The 12,302-nt window shown below is 48.8% G+C and overlaps 4 protein-coding genes across 10 annotated transcripts in view; all 4 read right to left on the bottom strand.

The window, feature by feature from the left end:
* Positions 1-35: 35 nt before the first annotated feature.
* On the bottom strand, positions 36-1,918 carry cops9 (COP9 signalosome subunit 9). Its single transcript, XM_003968128.3, has 3 exons — positions 1,734-1,918; positions 1,288-1,360; positions 36-156 (listed from the first exon to the last, which is right to left on the bottom strand). Exons 1-3 carry the CDS (start codon positions 1,794-1,796, stop codon positions 119-121), a joined length of 174 nt encoding a protein of 57 aa, XP_003968177.1. The 5' UTR covers positions 1,797-1,918; the 3' UTR covers positions 36-118.
* A 187-nt stretch (positions 1,919-2,105) lies between these two features.
* Positions 2,106-3,240, bottom strand: otos (otospiralin). The gene is made up of 4 exons (XM_011608088.2): positions 3,143-3,240; positions 2,986-3,047; positions 2,658-2,681; positions 2,106-2,503 (listed from the first exon to the last, which is right to left on the bottom strand). Exons 2-4 carry the CDS (start codon positions 3,041-3,043, stop codon positions 2,316-2,318), a joined length of 270 nt encoding a protein of 89 aa, XP_011606390.1. The 5' UTR covers positions 3,044-3,047; positions 3,143-3,240; the 3' UTR covers positions 2,106-2,315.
* Positions 3,241-3,386: 146 nt separating this feature from the next.
* Positions 3,387-5,292, bottom strand: apodb (apolipoprotein Db). Of its 3 annotated transcripts, none has more exons than XM_003968129.3 (5): positions 5,144-5,292; positions 4,355-4,522; positions 4,172-4,293; positions 3,827-3,912; positions 3,387-3,753 (listed from the first exon to the last, which is right to left on the bottom strand). In XM_003968129.3, the coding sequence occupies exons 2-5, from the start codon at positions 4,460-4,462 to the stop codon at positions 3,521-3,523; spliced, it is 549 nt and encodes a 182-aa protein (XP_003968178.2). In that variant the 5' UTR covers positions 4,463-4,522; positions 5,144-5,292; the 3' UTR covers positions 3,387-3,520. The 3 variants fall into 3 exon arrangements, with proteins under 3 accessions (XP_003968178.2, XP_011606391.2, XP_029698789.1); XM_011608089.2 differs by having other exon boundaries at positions 5,187-5,233; XM_029842929.1 differs by lacking the exon at positions 5,144-5,292 and adding an exon at positions 4,651-5,096.
* An 898-nt stretch (positions 5,293-6,190) lies between these two features.
* LOC101077489 (rho GTPase-activating protein 21) overlaps positions 6,191-12,302 on the bottom strand; it is a 39,807-nt gene continuing 33,695 nt past the window's right edge. For all 5 annotated transcript variants that reach the window (XM_029842641.1, XM_029842642.1, XM_029842640.1 and 2 more), the window contains 10 exons: positions 12,150-12,292; positions 11,904-12,062; positions 11,704-11,782; positions 11,519-11,592; positions 11,184-11,273; positions 10,968-11,093; positions 10,843-10,884; positions 10,653-10,758; positions 8,864-8,895; positions 6,191-8,780 (listed from right to left, as the gene is read on the bottom strand). In XM_029842641.1, coding sequence (XP_029698501.1) covers positions 7,149-8,780; positions 8,864-8,895; positions 10,653-10,758; positions 10,843-10,884; positions 10,968-11,093; positions 11,184-11,273; positions 11,519-11,592; positions 11,704-11,782; positions 11,904-12,062; positions 12,150-12,292 — 2,483 coding nt within the window. In that variant the 3' untranslated portion in view covers positions 6,191-7,148. The remainder of the gene's footprint in view (positions 8,781-8,863; positions 8,896-10,652; positions 10,759-10,842; positions 10,885-10,967; positions 11,094-11,183; positions 11,274-11,518; positions 11,593-11,703; positions 11,783-11,903; positions 12,063-12,149; positions 12,293-12,302) is intronic.

The following is a 12,302-nucleotide window of genomic DNA, read 5'->3' as shown; positions in this document are numbered from 1 at the left end:
AGAATCTGCAGACACCTGGTTCATCCTGACGGTCATTTTCTTTGTAAAAACAAACCTTTATTTCAGTACAATATAACATTAAAACACAATTTTCATTTCTCTTATAAACAGACTGTCGTCACTGCAGGTCGTCGTCATCGAACAAATCCTCGAAATCTGCAGGTAGAGAGCAAAAAACCAAGGCAGAAGGGTTATAATGTGGATTTCAGAGTACTTTATTTGCATATTCTACCATAAAAAACATCCAGAGACCCCACTGAAAGAGTTAACCACCATCGAAAACTGTTTTCGCACTTTTAAATCATCATTTAAGCACATTTGCACTTGTTTTGGCTCCCACAAACTCCCACTGTGGATGAATGGTCCAATCAAAAACAATTAGTAATAATCTGGAGACAGGAGACAGTTTATCTCCCCTGGTTACCCATAACACCGCAACACCAAACAACCGAAGGGTGAAGGAACCATCTAAGACATATTAGAGGTCAAAGGAATCAAAGAGCCGATCGCACCGGTCTGGATTTCAGTACAAGCGACGGCAGGTTGTCACGGAGTCCCATTAGCGTCGTACACGGGAACATGGCGACAGCGAAACCCATTCGGGTCAGTTGTGCTGTATGTGAGAATAACAGTGACCTTAAAGTAGAGCGGTATGTTCATTAACGTGAAGGGCTCTCGGGGAGCAGCCAAAGGTATGAGGTGCTGTACGCCAGCCAAGAGGGCCTGTGCGTGTGTGTGTGTGTGGGCGTGTGTGTGTGTTTTAAAGCAGCTAACTGGCGAGGTTCCCCGCTGGGTTTCAGTCTGACAGCAGCTATAAACCTACTTTACCATCCTCCTCTCCACTCTTCTCCCCCCCCCCTTTTAACAATCAGCTCTTTTCTTTCTAGGTCATGTGCCACTGCAAAAAACTGTTTTTGCCCACGGTTGATGCTGCCAGACAGAAAACAGATTAGCTTGTTTGTAAGGGAGAGAGAACGTGTGCATTATTTCTCCACACATCTCGGCTGTTAAGGGTGATTTCATTCACACTTTGGGTGTTGGTACAGCCAAGAGTTTTAGCCCCACTTATCTGTCATTAAATCTCACTGGTTATCTGAATAAACTGATTGATTTAATACACAGTTAAGTCCAAAGGTGCATAGAATCTATTGTGAATGGTTTCATTTTGAATGATAAAGGCCGATGAGGCGATATTGTTACTTTGCATCGGTGTATATGATTATAGTTTGACTGTAACATGAACTGGCTGCAGTTGTTGGAGGGTGTAGAGTGGATCAGGCTGTTTACCGTTGAAGAAGTCAGAGTGGACCGCTTTTTCATTGGCTGCCAGGTCCATCAGCAGCCCGCTGCTGCCCCCTGCCTGCGACACACGGTGGTGCAGACACTTTAGTGGGATTACCCTTCACTGGCGTTTCAAAACAATTCGATTAAACAGCAATAGGAGGTTGAAGGGCAACTCAAATTTAGCTTCGAATAAATACACCCACCTTAAAATCATGTTCGCATTTTAAGATTTAGCGAAATACCACAAAGAGGTTATTCATCTGGCAGGATGCGTGATTAAAGAAGAGAGCTGTAGTTACGAATGGTTCTTAAAAATACATCATCTTAAACCCGACAGAGGTTGAACGTTGATTTAGCAACTTGACCAAGTTGACCCTGGACGGAACTTATTTAGCTAGCATTAGCGTTTGTTCTGAATGATTAAAGTTAGTATTTCGCTCCGAACCCACCTCATCCAGATCCACATACGGTCCGGCGCCTTCGGGGAACATCTCATCCACCGCTGGTTTCATTATTAACTTTGAATCGCTTGACTTTAACAGAGGATGTTTCTATTGTTGTTCTCAGCCCTGTCAGTTTCTTTTCACGCCGGATATATTTAGAGTGCCAGCGTGCAACACTGAAATGGGCTCGGCTACTCCGACAAGCTGGAGACATTTGGTCCGCTTTTAAAAACGTGACTTTACACTTTCGAACGTGAAATTGTGTTACTACGATCATTTTAATGTCTACCTTTTGGTTGACGTCAGACATGTTTTGTTATTTTAATTGAAAATCAACTCTTGATAACTTAAATGAGACCTTAAATCATTACACATTTGACCTTTTTTAAAACTTATTTATGTGACCAAAGATATTAAAAAGGGTTACAACATTTAAGCTGGCATGCTACTTTTCTGCACTATAAGCTGTTCTACATTCATTCTAATTTTTGTAATGTAATATATTTTTTAGTCATAATAACAAATGCTCCCTCCTTGATCTCCGCGTCTTCCTTCTATTCCAGCGTTCTTCTTCATGTTCCCCGAGGCTCAGTGTTCGTGCCCCTCGTTGGTCTCGTATCCCAGCGTGTCTCCGAGGTGCTGGTGGGCGTAGAAGGCTCGGGCCAGCTCATTGATGTGGTTGTAGGCGCCGATGGACCTGAAGTATTCAATGTAGTTCCAGAAGTCCGAGGTGGAGTAGGGCCAGTAGGGAACTGCTGGAGGCTCATCATAAGGTACTACAAGACAAGTAGAGACAGACTGTTTCTGCTTTTGTTACTATTACAATAAGAAAAAGGAACAAACCCATTCATTAAACATGCTATTAACATGTAATATGCTGGGTTGTGAGCTGGTCAGATATGAGTGTTTGGTGGTAAATGTGAGCAGTACCTCCTTCTGGAATGACTCTGGCCTCTGTGAGGAGAGAGAGAGAGAGAAATTCACATTCCAGAGCATTCCCAGATTTCTACAGTACAAAGGCGGGATTCACATGTGGGGAGCTGAGCGTTTTCTCAGAGGAGTGCAGAATACCTGCTCCTTCCTTAAATATTCACACACACACACACACACACACACACACACACACACTCACACAGTGTCATCTTTGTGCTCGTGCAGTCAACAGACGCAGCACAGCCACCTCAGAATCATGGTTTTATTCAGCTTCATCGTGTCAAATCCTGAAGTTTTGACTGACGTCGGGAGAAGAGTCACTCACCGCTCAGACGGCAGGCGCAGAGACAGAGGACGGCACCGAGCACCAGCAACAGCTTCATCTTCCTGAGGGGCAAAAAACACCACCGCACATCAGCAAGCGAAGAAAATAATCAGTTCGTGAGCGAATAAATAACAATAAAAACCCGCCGACGGTTCACCTGCGAACGTTTCCGCACAGCGTCGCTTCTGTTCTGTTGGTCGACTGAAGTCTGAGGGACTCGGAGGAGGACGGACCCCAGCACCCCCCCACCCCCCCACACACACACACCTCCTTTAGGCTGAGTTTGCAGGAGTGGTGACTAAACTTAACCCGTGCACGCTTTGTTGAACCACATGTGCGCTACATGGCATCGCCACTAGGGGGCGCACCTTCAGGCTATGGACACAAAATACTGACCACTATTTCAAAGTCAAAACTTTATTAACCCGATAAATACGAATACAGCTTCAATATACGCACACCTCTTCGCAACAAAAGGGGGTTTATATGTGAGGAACTATTAAAAGATGGCCTCTGCCGTCTTCTCCGTGAGGCCCTAGTCATCCTTGCAGCCCGTCTGGTCCGTGGCCTTCATCCTGTACAGGTCGATTCCCTCTCCTGTCAGCAGCTCTTTGGCGTAATACACGGTATCCGCCGGCAGGAACCGCGACCGCCCGAGGATCCAGGCGAACTCCACGTGGAAGAGGCGGATGATGTCGGTGCAGGAGTAGACGACGGCCACGTTGGTGTAGTCGGTGGTCAGAACCCAGTAGGGGCTGTAGGGGGTAACTGGGGGGGGGGGGAAGACCCAATATAGGAGCAGTAGATGCACAGAACACATAGAAGGAGACGTCCTACTTACAGTAGGAGAAGCTGACACCGAGCTTGGCAGATTCTCTGGCGTCCGGAACCACCGCCGTCCCTTCGGCGTATCTGATCTTGTCTTTACTGAGAGAGACAGCGCAGCTTTATAAGAACGGCCAAAAGTCGTTATTCCGGTCGCTGTACGTTCCCGACGACACCTTTGGCTACACAAAAGTGTCGGATGGCAGATTCACAAAGGCCCACACGCCCAGCTTTACTCCTGCCACGATGAATCCTATCTTCCATCGTTATCTTCAGTACGACGTTAGCTAGCCACGAATTATCTTTGCTGTTCTGTGACAGTTTAGTGACGTGACAATAGAAGAGATCATTTTTTACTCACTAGAACTGAGAGTTCAGCACTCGGATGGTTCCGTCCTTCCTTAAGGAGTAGTTAGCCTCGATGCACTTTCCTCGCGCAAACGAGGTGGGGAGCTTGGCGATCTCGTACCACCTGCCCAGGTACTGTTCACGAGACGGCATCGTCAGTATCACGAAGACCCGCTCAGGCTTCATCGGAATCTACCTTCTCGAGGTTGAAGCCGGGCTGGATCTTCGGGGTTGGACAGGGACCCCAGTGGTAGGTCTGAGCCGACACCAGGGGGAGAACCAGGAGAAGGTAGAGGGCGGCCATTGCTCCTTCGGGAGGAGGAACCAGTGGAGACGACAAAAGATCCCTTCGAAAGTCAAATGCCTGCAGGACAGCGGCGGCAGCACGTTAGCGTTAGCAAAAGGCCGTAGCGTCTGTATGTGACGACAACGTTACACTTCCGTATGAAAACTGGTGCGATCATCCCGAGCATCCCTAAAAGAATGTCTCACAATGATCCCCTTCATGGGATGTCTGTTGCCAGTCAGTGGTTGCCCGGCTGCTCCTCCTGAATTAGCCTACATGTTTATCCTGGATGGTAACCATGAACACGCAGCTCTCACCACTGTCCCCAGACGGGAACGCGCTCCTGTTGCTGCCGCTGTTATGCGCAGCTGAGAACCTCGCCTGTTTTGTGTCCCTTCACGTGTTGCCACACCTGTTGTTCTGCTTTTGTAACACAATATACGTAACCACTCAGTGTTGCCTAACTACATTCGTTTCTAGTTTTTACTCTTTTCCCGCGACGTTGATTAAATTGCGATTGTTTGTGCTGTCTGGCCGATGCGTCTGTTTGTTTGTTTGTAGTGGAATTTAGTACATGCAGGTGACCCTGAGATACACCTGTTTCCAAATAAAATCAGTTCTTCCTTCTTTATAATCGCCGTAAAAGTGCCATAAAAGTTTGCCTCTTTGGTTCATTTTCCCATAATCCATTTCTCTTACCTCAGGTGTTAAGACGCCAGGCCCCGGTACGTCGCGCGCTCACCTGCCGCAGCTGCTGGTCCTCCGTCTCGCGCTCCTCAGACTGACTGCCACGGGCGGTTACGTCACAACCGCGGCACGAGAAGGCTCGTTATCCGAATTGCCATCACGCGCACATTCCCAGGTCGTGACAATGCGGGCGCTGTCAGGTCATTTCATCGAGAAAACTCACGCATTCATCATTGTTCCACCACATTTGTAGTCGTGTTTTTACCTTTAAGGCCATTCTGTTCTGTTTTAAGTGTTTCTCTTACATCTTAAACCGTCGACGATAACTTTATTTTGCGTGTCGTAGAACACGGGTTAGAACATCACCTAAAAATCATTGGTTTTGTGCTTAATTGAAAAAAGTCAGTGTCGATATTTGACCACTGGATGGCGCCATAGCCAAAGGTGCTCAGTTTGAGAGTTGTTGCGCAACAAATCATTCATGTAAAAAAAAAAAAAAATTGCGTTAAATTTCTACACTGTGGGACTCAAATCGCTGTGATCAGTGTTTATTTTTGAAGCATAATCTTTATTCTTTAATCGCCAGATGTGGCGCAGTCCGAGCCATTATACTGTCAGTTTCATAATATGAACGCTAGATGGCGACAAAACAGGATATAATAATAGGGAGGAGCCTACGTGCAGGCCCCGCCCACATCTTGGAAGCATGGCTTTGCAAAGGACAGTAAAGATTTATCAGTTTTTAAAAAATCTTATGATTAGGTCATTTTTATTTTTTTGTGTCTCTGCTCAGTTAATGTTAGATATTCGCTAATTAATTTCACTTTGTTGACCGTCTGATGTTGAGCAAGTTAACGTACTCATTGTCTAATATTGTATTTCTTTATATTAATACACAGCACTTACAAATCTATGAGTCAAATGAATCGTGGCCTGTTCCATGGAGACATGACATTAAACAAGACCCTGACTTCATCAAAATGATGTATTTAGACATTTTAATCTTAAATACTAGAGTGAATTGTGCGGGAAAAAAACAATGAGGGAAAGACAAAGGCAGGAGGTTCTAATAAAGATGCTTTATTTCCAGTGTTTGAGGGCTTTTCACCCGTGTTTTTACACAGGTCAGACGTTCACTGTCCAGGAAACATCGTCTTGTGCAGGTTCAGAGAACTTTGTTGTGTATTTTCTCCCAGTTAAAGGAGCCGTGACCATTTGACTGCACTTGAAAAATCACAGAGGGAGGAAAAGAAAGTGGGAGTAAAAGTGACGAACATAAACAACGAATTCTGTGAAACTGTTCCAATATTGGACTTGAAACGGAACCCCCCCCCCCCACAAAAACGCAACTCCTGGAATGGATATGAGGTCATCTCCTAAAAACGGTTATAAAATTTCTCCTTTGACAACTGTAGAAAAACAAAAAAAATACAGAGGCACTTTTCAGTTCTTCAGATAAAAACATATAAACTCACTTTTTGGAATAAAACAGGAGAAATCTGGGAAATAAAACCTACTGTACCAATCGTCGCAAACATCGCATCAGCATTTCATTAGTTTTCAGTCCTTTTTTTGGATAAAACTTTATTGATCCTCCAGTCAGTCAAGCTAATATCTGGCTGTTGTCGATGTACAGTACCATGAAAACAAACATTCCCACAGCACCCAGCGCAGAAAGCAGCCATCCCATACATCCGCAGACTTCAAGTACAGGCGACACAAACTCACACGTGTTTTTAAAGTCCAAGGAAAGAGCGATACATTCTTCATACCGATAGAGGAAGAGCGGACGCGCTCAGGTTCCTCCTGCTTTCATCACCGACCGCTCACTCCTCCGTCTGTTCCGCTTCCTTTCACACACGAACGTCTCATCGGTCTTATTTTGGAAGAAAAAGGGGGTCTATACACAGTATTTACAGTAGATACATTTATTATATTTGTAGAAAAAATATTGTGCAGTAACCATTCGTACGTTTTATGCTTTCATTCGTTCGCCAGACGTGCAGGAGGAGACGTTTCACAGATACTGGTAAAACCTGGAGCGGACCACTTGTGCCCCGGACAGTTTGTGCGGATGAGGGTCGACCCCGAGGTTGCCTTTGTTTTTACTCTGCAGTCCGCCGCCATTGACGTGTTCCCCCGGGAGCGGCTGCGTGTTGGGGGGCGCAGGACTCCGTGGTCCCTCCGCTGTGGCGTCCTGGTTCTCTTGATGGTCGTCCTCGGGAACGGCTCTGGGCGCCACCTCTACGCTGGAGACCGAGTCCCTGCAGCGGTCCCTGGAGATCCAGTCCCGGATGGAGAAGTCCTGGGAGGAACACCGGGGCTTGAGGCGGTCCAGCGCCGACAGATCGGCTGTCTGGTCCACGCCGCCCTGCTCCCGCCAGTCGTTGATGATCGCCAACTCCGCAAAGTCCCGCTGGCCCCCCATCGTGTGCCTCCGCCGGATGTTTTTCTTCTTCCCGCGAGCGTCCGGAGTCCGATTCTTCTGGGTGAACATGTCATCGGCGGACGTGCGTAGCCTGAATTTGAGCCGCTCGCTGATCCTAAGGTGCCAGGCTGCTTCGTGACGCTCGGGCTCGCTGCGCGGGGACGAGCTCACGCTGCTCGTGGGCCGCCCCTTCTTGATAACCCCCAGGACCCGGGACAGCCGCGTGGAGGACTCCTTGGCCTCGTTGCCCTCTCCGCCCCCGGTCAGACCCTCCACCGAGGATTCGCTGTCTGTTTTCTGTCTCAGGGACCACCGTCTGGAGAGGGTGTCGCACTCGATCATCCTCTGCGTCGGGAAAAGGCGCCGGGCTTCCAGCTTCCCGGCAGTGCCCCCCTGCGCTTCTCCTTGTAGTTCGCTCTTCTCCAGGCTCTGCCCCAAACGAGGGGTGGAATGGCTGTTTCCGCCGTCGGGGGCGAAAACCGGGAAGTCGCTTTCGCTGTCCGTCTCCATGGGCCGTCCCTCGCTAATGAGCTCGCTGCGTTCGTCGTCCGCCTCCTCCCCGCCGTGCAGCTCTGGGCTGAGCGCGCCGGACTCCGCCCCCGTCAGGAATGTGATGGAGGAGGTGGTGGAGTAGTCGGAGGTGATGGAGCTCACTTCTGCCCCGGCAGATCCCCCTGAGCCCGGGGCCGCTCCAGCAGGGAGGTCAGCGGACATTCCTGCGCTCCACTTTTTGGGTCTTGAGCGCGGCACCGACGCTCCAGAGCTCATGGTCCCCAGATCGGACGTGTTCTCGTCAAACTGAGACGGTGGATCTGAGGAGGAGGACTTCCCCTGAGGGACCAACTGGTAGATATTTGGGGAGGGGCAAGGCGAAGGGTGTCTGGGCGGTGTCGTGCCCTTCAGGAAAATGGACTTTCGATGTTCTCTCTTAGCTTTAGGAGCGAGTTCCACGGTTTTTCCATTCTCCTTCCTCTCTTCAGCTCGTGCCGGCAGTGCCGTTTTGGGACCGAGCCGACTCTGAGCTTCTGTCTGGAGGAGGTGGTGGGTGTTGGCCTTCTGACCTGGGATCTCCTTCTTGAGGAACACAGAGTCCAGATCGTCATCCGAGCTGCTGGGCTGCGGTTTCTCCTTCGACTTCCTTCTCTTGCGGCTGGCTGCCGCAAATATGGAGGAGACCAGGAGGTCTCGCGTGCACGGATCCTTCGCCGAACCCCAGGAACCCTGCAGACGAGACCAGAGGTTCCAAAAATAAGCATCAACAGAGCTGACAGGTGGCAAAAGGGACGACACAATCAAACACTCGCCTTTGATTTAGCAGAGTCGCTAGTGGGTGAATCTGTGGGGAAAAGAGAGGAGGACATTAGAGGGTAGCTTTACCACACGGTGGGACAATGAGGTGAGAAGAGAACCAGGAGAGGAGGACCATGAAGTGAAGGGTGAGGAACAGCGAGCAGACAACAGGCCATGCTTCACAGACAGACGAGCTCTACTTTACACTCAGCTCCGACGTTCTTTCTCCAACCTCCACAGCTGAACAACGCGTCCGTGCGACCCGTTCGGAGTGCAACCACGGCAACAAGACAGGAACAGGAGAGTGGACCATGCAACAGATGGTGAGTCGATGTGGTCGGACCAGAAAAGAACAGCCAGGGATGGAGATGTGGTCAATTGAGGTGCTTAATTTTTTTTACTGAATTTTTAGAAACGTTAATCAGGCCCAACCTCACTCTGGAATAAAACATGACATGTTTTGGATGTGACACGACGAAGCGACATGAGGTGCAACAGTGGAACGATGAAGACGCAAGTATGGAGAGGAAAAATAACAAAAAAAAAATCAAAAGAGAGAAGTGACGGGGGTCACAGAGGGGCTAGCTATATGGAACGAGACGACACTGCGTGAGAAAAAGAGCGTCGGCAAGGAAAACCTGGAGTCGGTCCTCACCTGCTCTGTAATCACAACTACCCTCCGGTGTTCCGGGCTAAAATTTGTGTGTGTGGCATAGCCGAGCCCCCCTATACACCCCCTACGGCACAGGTGATGGCACAATACGCAGGTGCACACTGACTGGTGACATAGAAACCATACCATGCCGTCTCTCCTGCAGAGGAAGCTTGTGAGACAGTGAGGAGAGACAGCGGAGAGCCTTTCAATAAGCAGCGCCAGCCTCTGACAGGTATGCTCTGACAAACCTCCAAGCGGGCGTCGTACAGTACCGTGCAGCCGCTCCGCCTCCCATTTTCCCCCACGCGCGTTCTTTCGTTTGCTTTTCACGCGCTTCTCTTTGGCTTTAAAACAACTGTGGGTTCCTGCAGACTAGGCAGCTACACTGCGGGCAACAATCCTCCTTCTTCCTACAGTTCCAGCTGTCCATCACAGACACTATAGAGTCCATCAGTGCCAGCACGGTCCGATAGACTCCTCCCACTTGGCCTGTGTCAAGATCAGTATGTGTGAATGCTGGGAAAGCCTTTAGGACACCCGACAGAGCCTCACTAGAGACAGAGGAATCAGAGGTCGCCCGTCGCTGTAAAAAAACATCTACTGTCGTGGAAAGAACGTATTAGTGCAACAGCAGGCAGATTACAGGAGGGGGGGGGGGGGGGGGGCAGCGCAGGTAAAAACAGAAAAGGGTTGTAAAAGAAAGAAAAGGACATTTACGTCTGTTAATCCTGAGGAGGGGGGGGGGACTCTTAAAGCAAATGTAGAAGCAGCTACAATTTATTGCATCATTTCTAAGCCCAGGGATGCAATAAAATTGTTCCCTGAAACCCACATCGGCATTTAAACAGGAAATTAAAGCTAAACTGGGATTTAATCGCAGTCTAACAATAATCAGATTTACACATTTAACTCCTTCAAGGTCGTTCTATTAGATGATGTTTGCTCACTTTATGAATTTTATATTTTCCCCTTAGAGAACCTCATGCACACTAGACGAGCTCTGCTATGCCGTTGTAGATTTACTAGATTTTTTAAAAATCTGCTGCCAAGAGCCACCAAAAACGAAAGGAAAAGCAGCAACACTAGTCGGGAGTTGGCCAACCAATCACAGCAAAGGGAGCTCAAAGCGCTGCAGCACCCGGCGTTACCTGATACTTCACCCTGCGACGTCCCCGTACGGCCGATGTTGGTCAACAGGTGATCGATGTTGGGGACGGGCTGGGACTCCACGGCGCTCTCTTCCCGGGACACGGTCTGGTGGGACCAGAGGGTCGACACAAACAGTCAGAGACGGTTTTAGTCAGTAAACTCAAGCGAATGATCCGGAGCCGGACCCACCACAGGTTCTCCGTTTCCCTCTTCTGTGAAAAACCAGTCGTACTGGAGGGGGGAAAAAAGACAAAATTCAGTGGCTGTGGTCGTCAGGATGCTGACTCGGCAGCAACTGAAGACCTGCTGCTTACATTCTGGATCAGCGTCTCCACTATCCTGTACTGGTCCGGCATGTGTGTCACCATGTGGGTCATGTTGTCGTCTGTGGTGCGCACCAGCGTGGGACCGAACACGATCGCCAGGTTTCTCGGCTCCATCTGAGAGGGAAAAAAAGGTCTTTGCATCTATATTTTTTAAAAGAGCTTAAAGCCTTCCAGTGACTCCTGCGGAGGTTGTAAGTTCCAGACCTTGTTCTTCTCCGAGTTTTCAGCCACAGTTTTCAGATGAGCTGAGAGGAACTTGAGAGTCTCGTAATGATGCGCTGGCAGCTCGTGGAGCTGAAAGGATGTTTGGATAAGTCCATCAGCCAACACACAACTAAACCAAAACACGTTTCCTCAAAAACAGCAAAGACAGCATGTGGGCTGCGTTCTCCACTCAACACCATTTTTACTTTGTGCCGCAGATGTGAAAGTTTACCACGCAGCTTGTTAGCTGGTGAGGTCATCCCCCGGCATCTTTGGTTGCTACACAACAGCTGGGTGTGTTTTGTGTTTATGTTTATGTTTTGGAAGCCACTCACCAGCCTCTTCAGCACTTTGAGTCTCTCCACTGGGTCCTCGGTTCTGTTGGCTTCTATAAAATCTGCATACTTATCTGCAGGAAAACAGTTAAATATGAGGGAAAGTGCTTCTGTAATCACAGGCTGTAGATCTCAGTCCGAACCACTAGATGGCGTGTAGAGTGAAACAAAAAAAAGGCACCGACCGTTGGTGAACAACGGCTCTGGAAGTTTCCTGAAGAAAGACTTCAGTAAGCTGCTGATGACATTGAGGTCTCTCCATTTCTGTAAGGATGCCAGAGAAAAGTGTAAATAAAGTGTAAATATCAAGTTGCTGCAGCTCTGACAGCCACCGGAGGCGCCAAGGAGAGTTGAAATGAGGCAGCAGGATCAATACGGGACTCACGTCATCGCGGGGGTCGATATCGTTCATGCCCTTGTTGTTGAGCTCCTCCTGCATGTTGGAGATGGCAGCGTTGTTTCCAGGGACTCTGTAGATGCCCGTGTACTCCAGCCCCCGCTCCTCCACCAGGTTACAGCAGACTTCCACGATCAGAGGCACAAACTGAAATCAAATTTAAAAAAAATAAATAGATAATCTCCAAAATCCCATTCAATGATTTAACAGAAATGAGGAAGGTTGACTTCAGACCTTGTTGTTCTGTGCCGGAGGACAGTCGTCCAGCCTCACTCCGAACGTGACTCCAGGCGACGGCTTCTTCTCGAACGGCTTCCTCATCAGTCCCGGGATGCCTTTCCTCCACGTTCCTTTGTCTTTGGGGGGGCTGGTGTCATCTAGAAGGTG

Source organism: Takifugu rubripes, chromosome 10 (assembly GCF_901000725.2).
Source record: "Takifugu rubripes chromosome 10, fTakRub1.2, whole genome shotgun sequence".
NCBI classification, from domain to species: Eukaryota; Metazoa; Chordata; class Actinopteri; order Tetraodontiformes; family Tetraodontidae; genus Takifugu; species Takifugu rubripes.
The sequence above is the reverse complement of the archived record's forward strand: the minus strand, read 5'-3'. Positions and strand labels throughout refer to the sequence as shown.

What these genes read in the sequence shown, in the direction of transcription:
- otos (XM_011608088.2), bottom strand. Translation starts at nt 3,043, where the DNA reads ATGAAGCTGTTGCTGGTGCTCGGTGCCGTCCTCTGTCTCTGCGCCTGC. An exon ending in CTGCGCCTGCCGTCTGAGCG is followed by an intron (nt 2,682 to 2,985) that starts GTGAGTGACTCT and finishes CTCTCCTCACAG; the next exon opens with AGGCCAGAGTCATTCCAGAA. An exon ending in CAGAGTCATTCCAGAAGGAG is followed by an intron (nt 2,504 to 2,657) that starts GTACTGCTCACA and finishes CTTGTCTTGTAG; the next exon opens with TACCTTATGATGAGCCTCCA.
- cops9 (XM_003968128.3), bottom strand. Translation starts at nt 1,796, where the DNA reads ATGAAACCAGCGGTGGATGAGATGTTCCCCGAAGGCGCCGGACCGTAT. An exon ending in CGTATGTGGATCTGGATGAG is followed by an intron (nt 1,361 to 1,733) that starts GTGGGTTCGGAG and finishes CGTGTGTCGCAG; the next exon opens with GCAGGGGGCAGCAGCGGGCT. An exon ending in CCACTCTGACTTCTTCAACG is followed by an intron (nt 157 to 1,287) that starts GTAAACAGCCTG and finishes CTCTACCTGCAG; the next exon opens with ATTTCGAGGATTTGTTCGAT.
- apodb (XM_029842929.1), bottom strand. An exon ending in CCGGCTTCAACCTCGAGAAG is followed by an intron (nt 4,294 to 4,354) that starts GTAGATTCCGAT and finishes TCTCGTGAACAG; the next exon opens with TACCTGGGCAGGTGGTACGA. An exon ending in CGGTGTCAGCTTCTCCTACT is followed by an intron (nt 3,754 to 3,826) that starts GTAAGTAGGACG and finishes CCCCCCCCCCAG; the next exon opens with TTACCCCCTACAGCCCCTAC.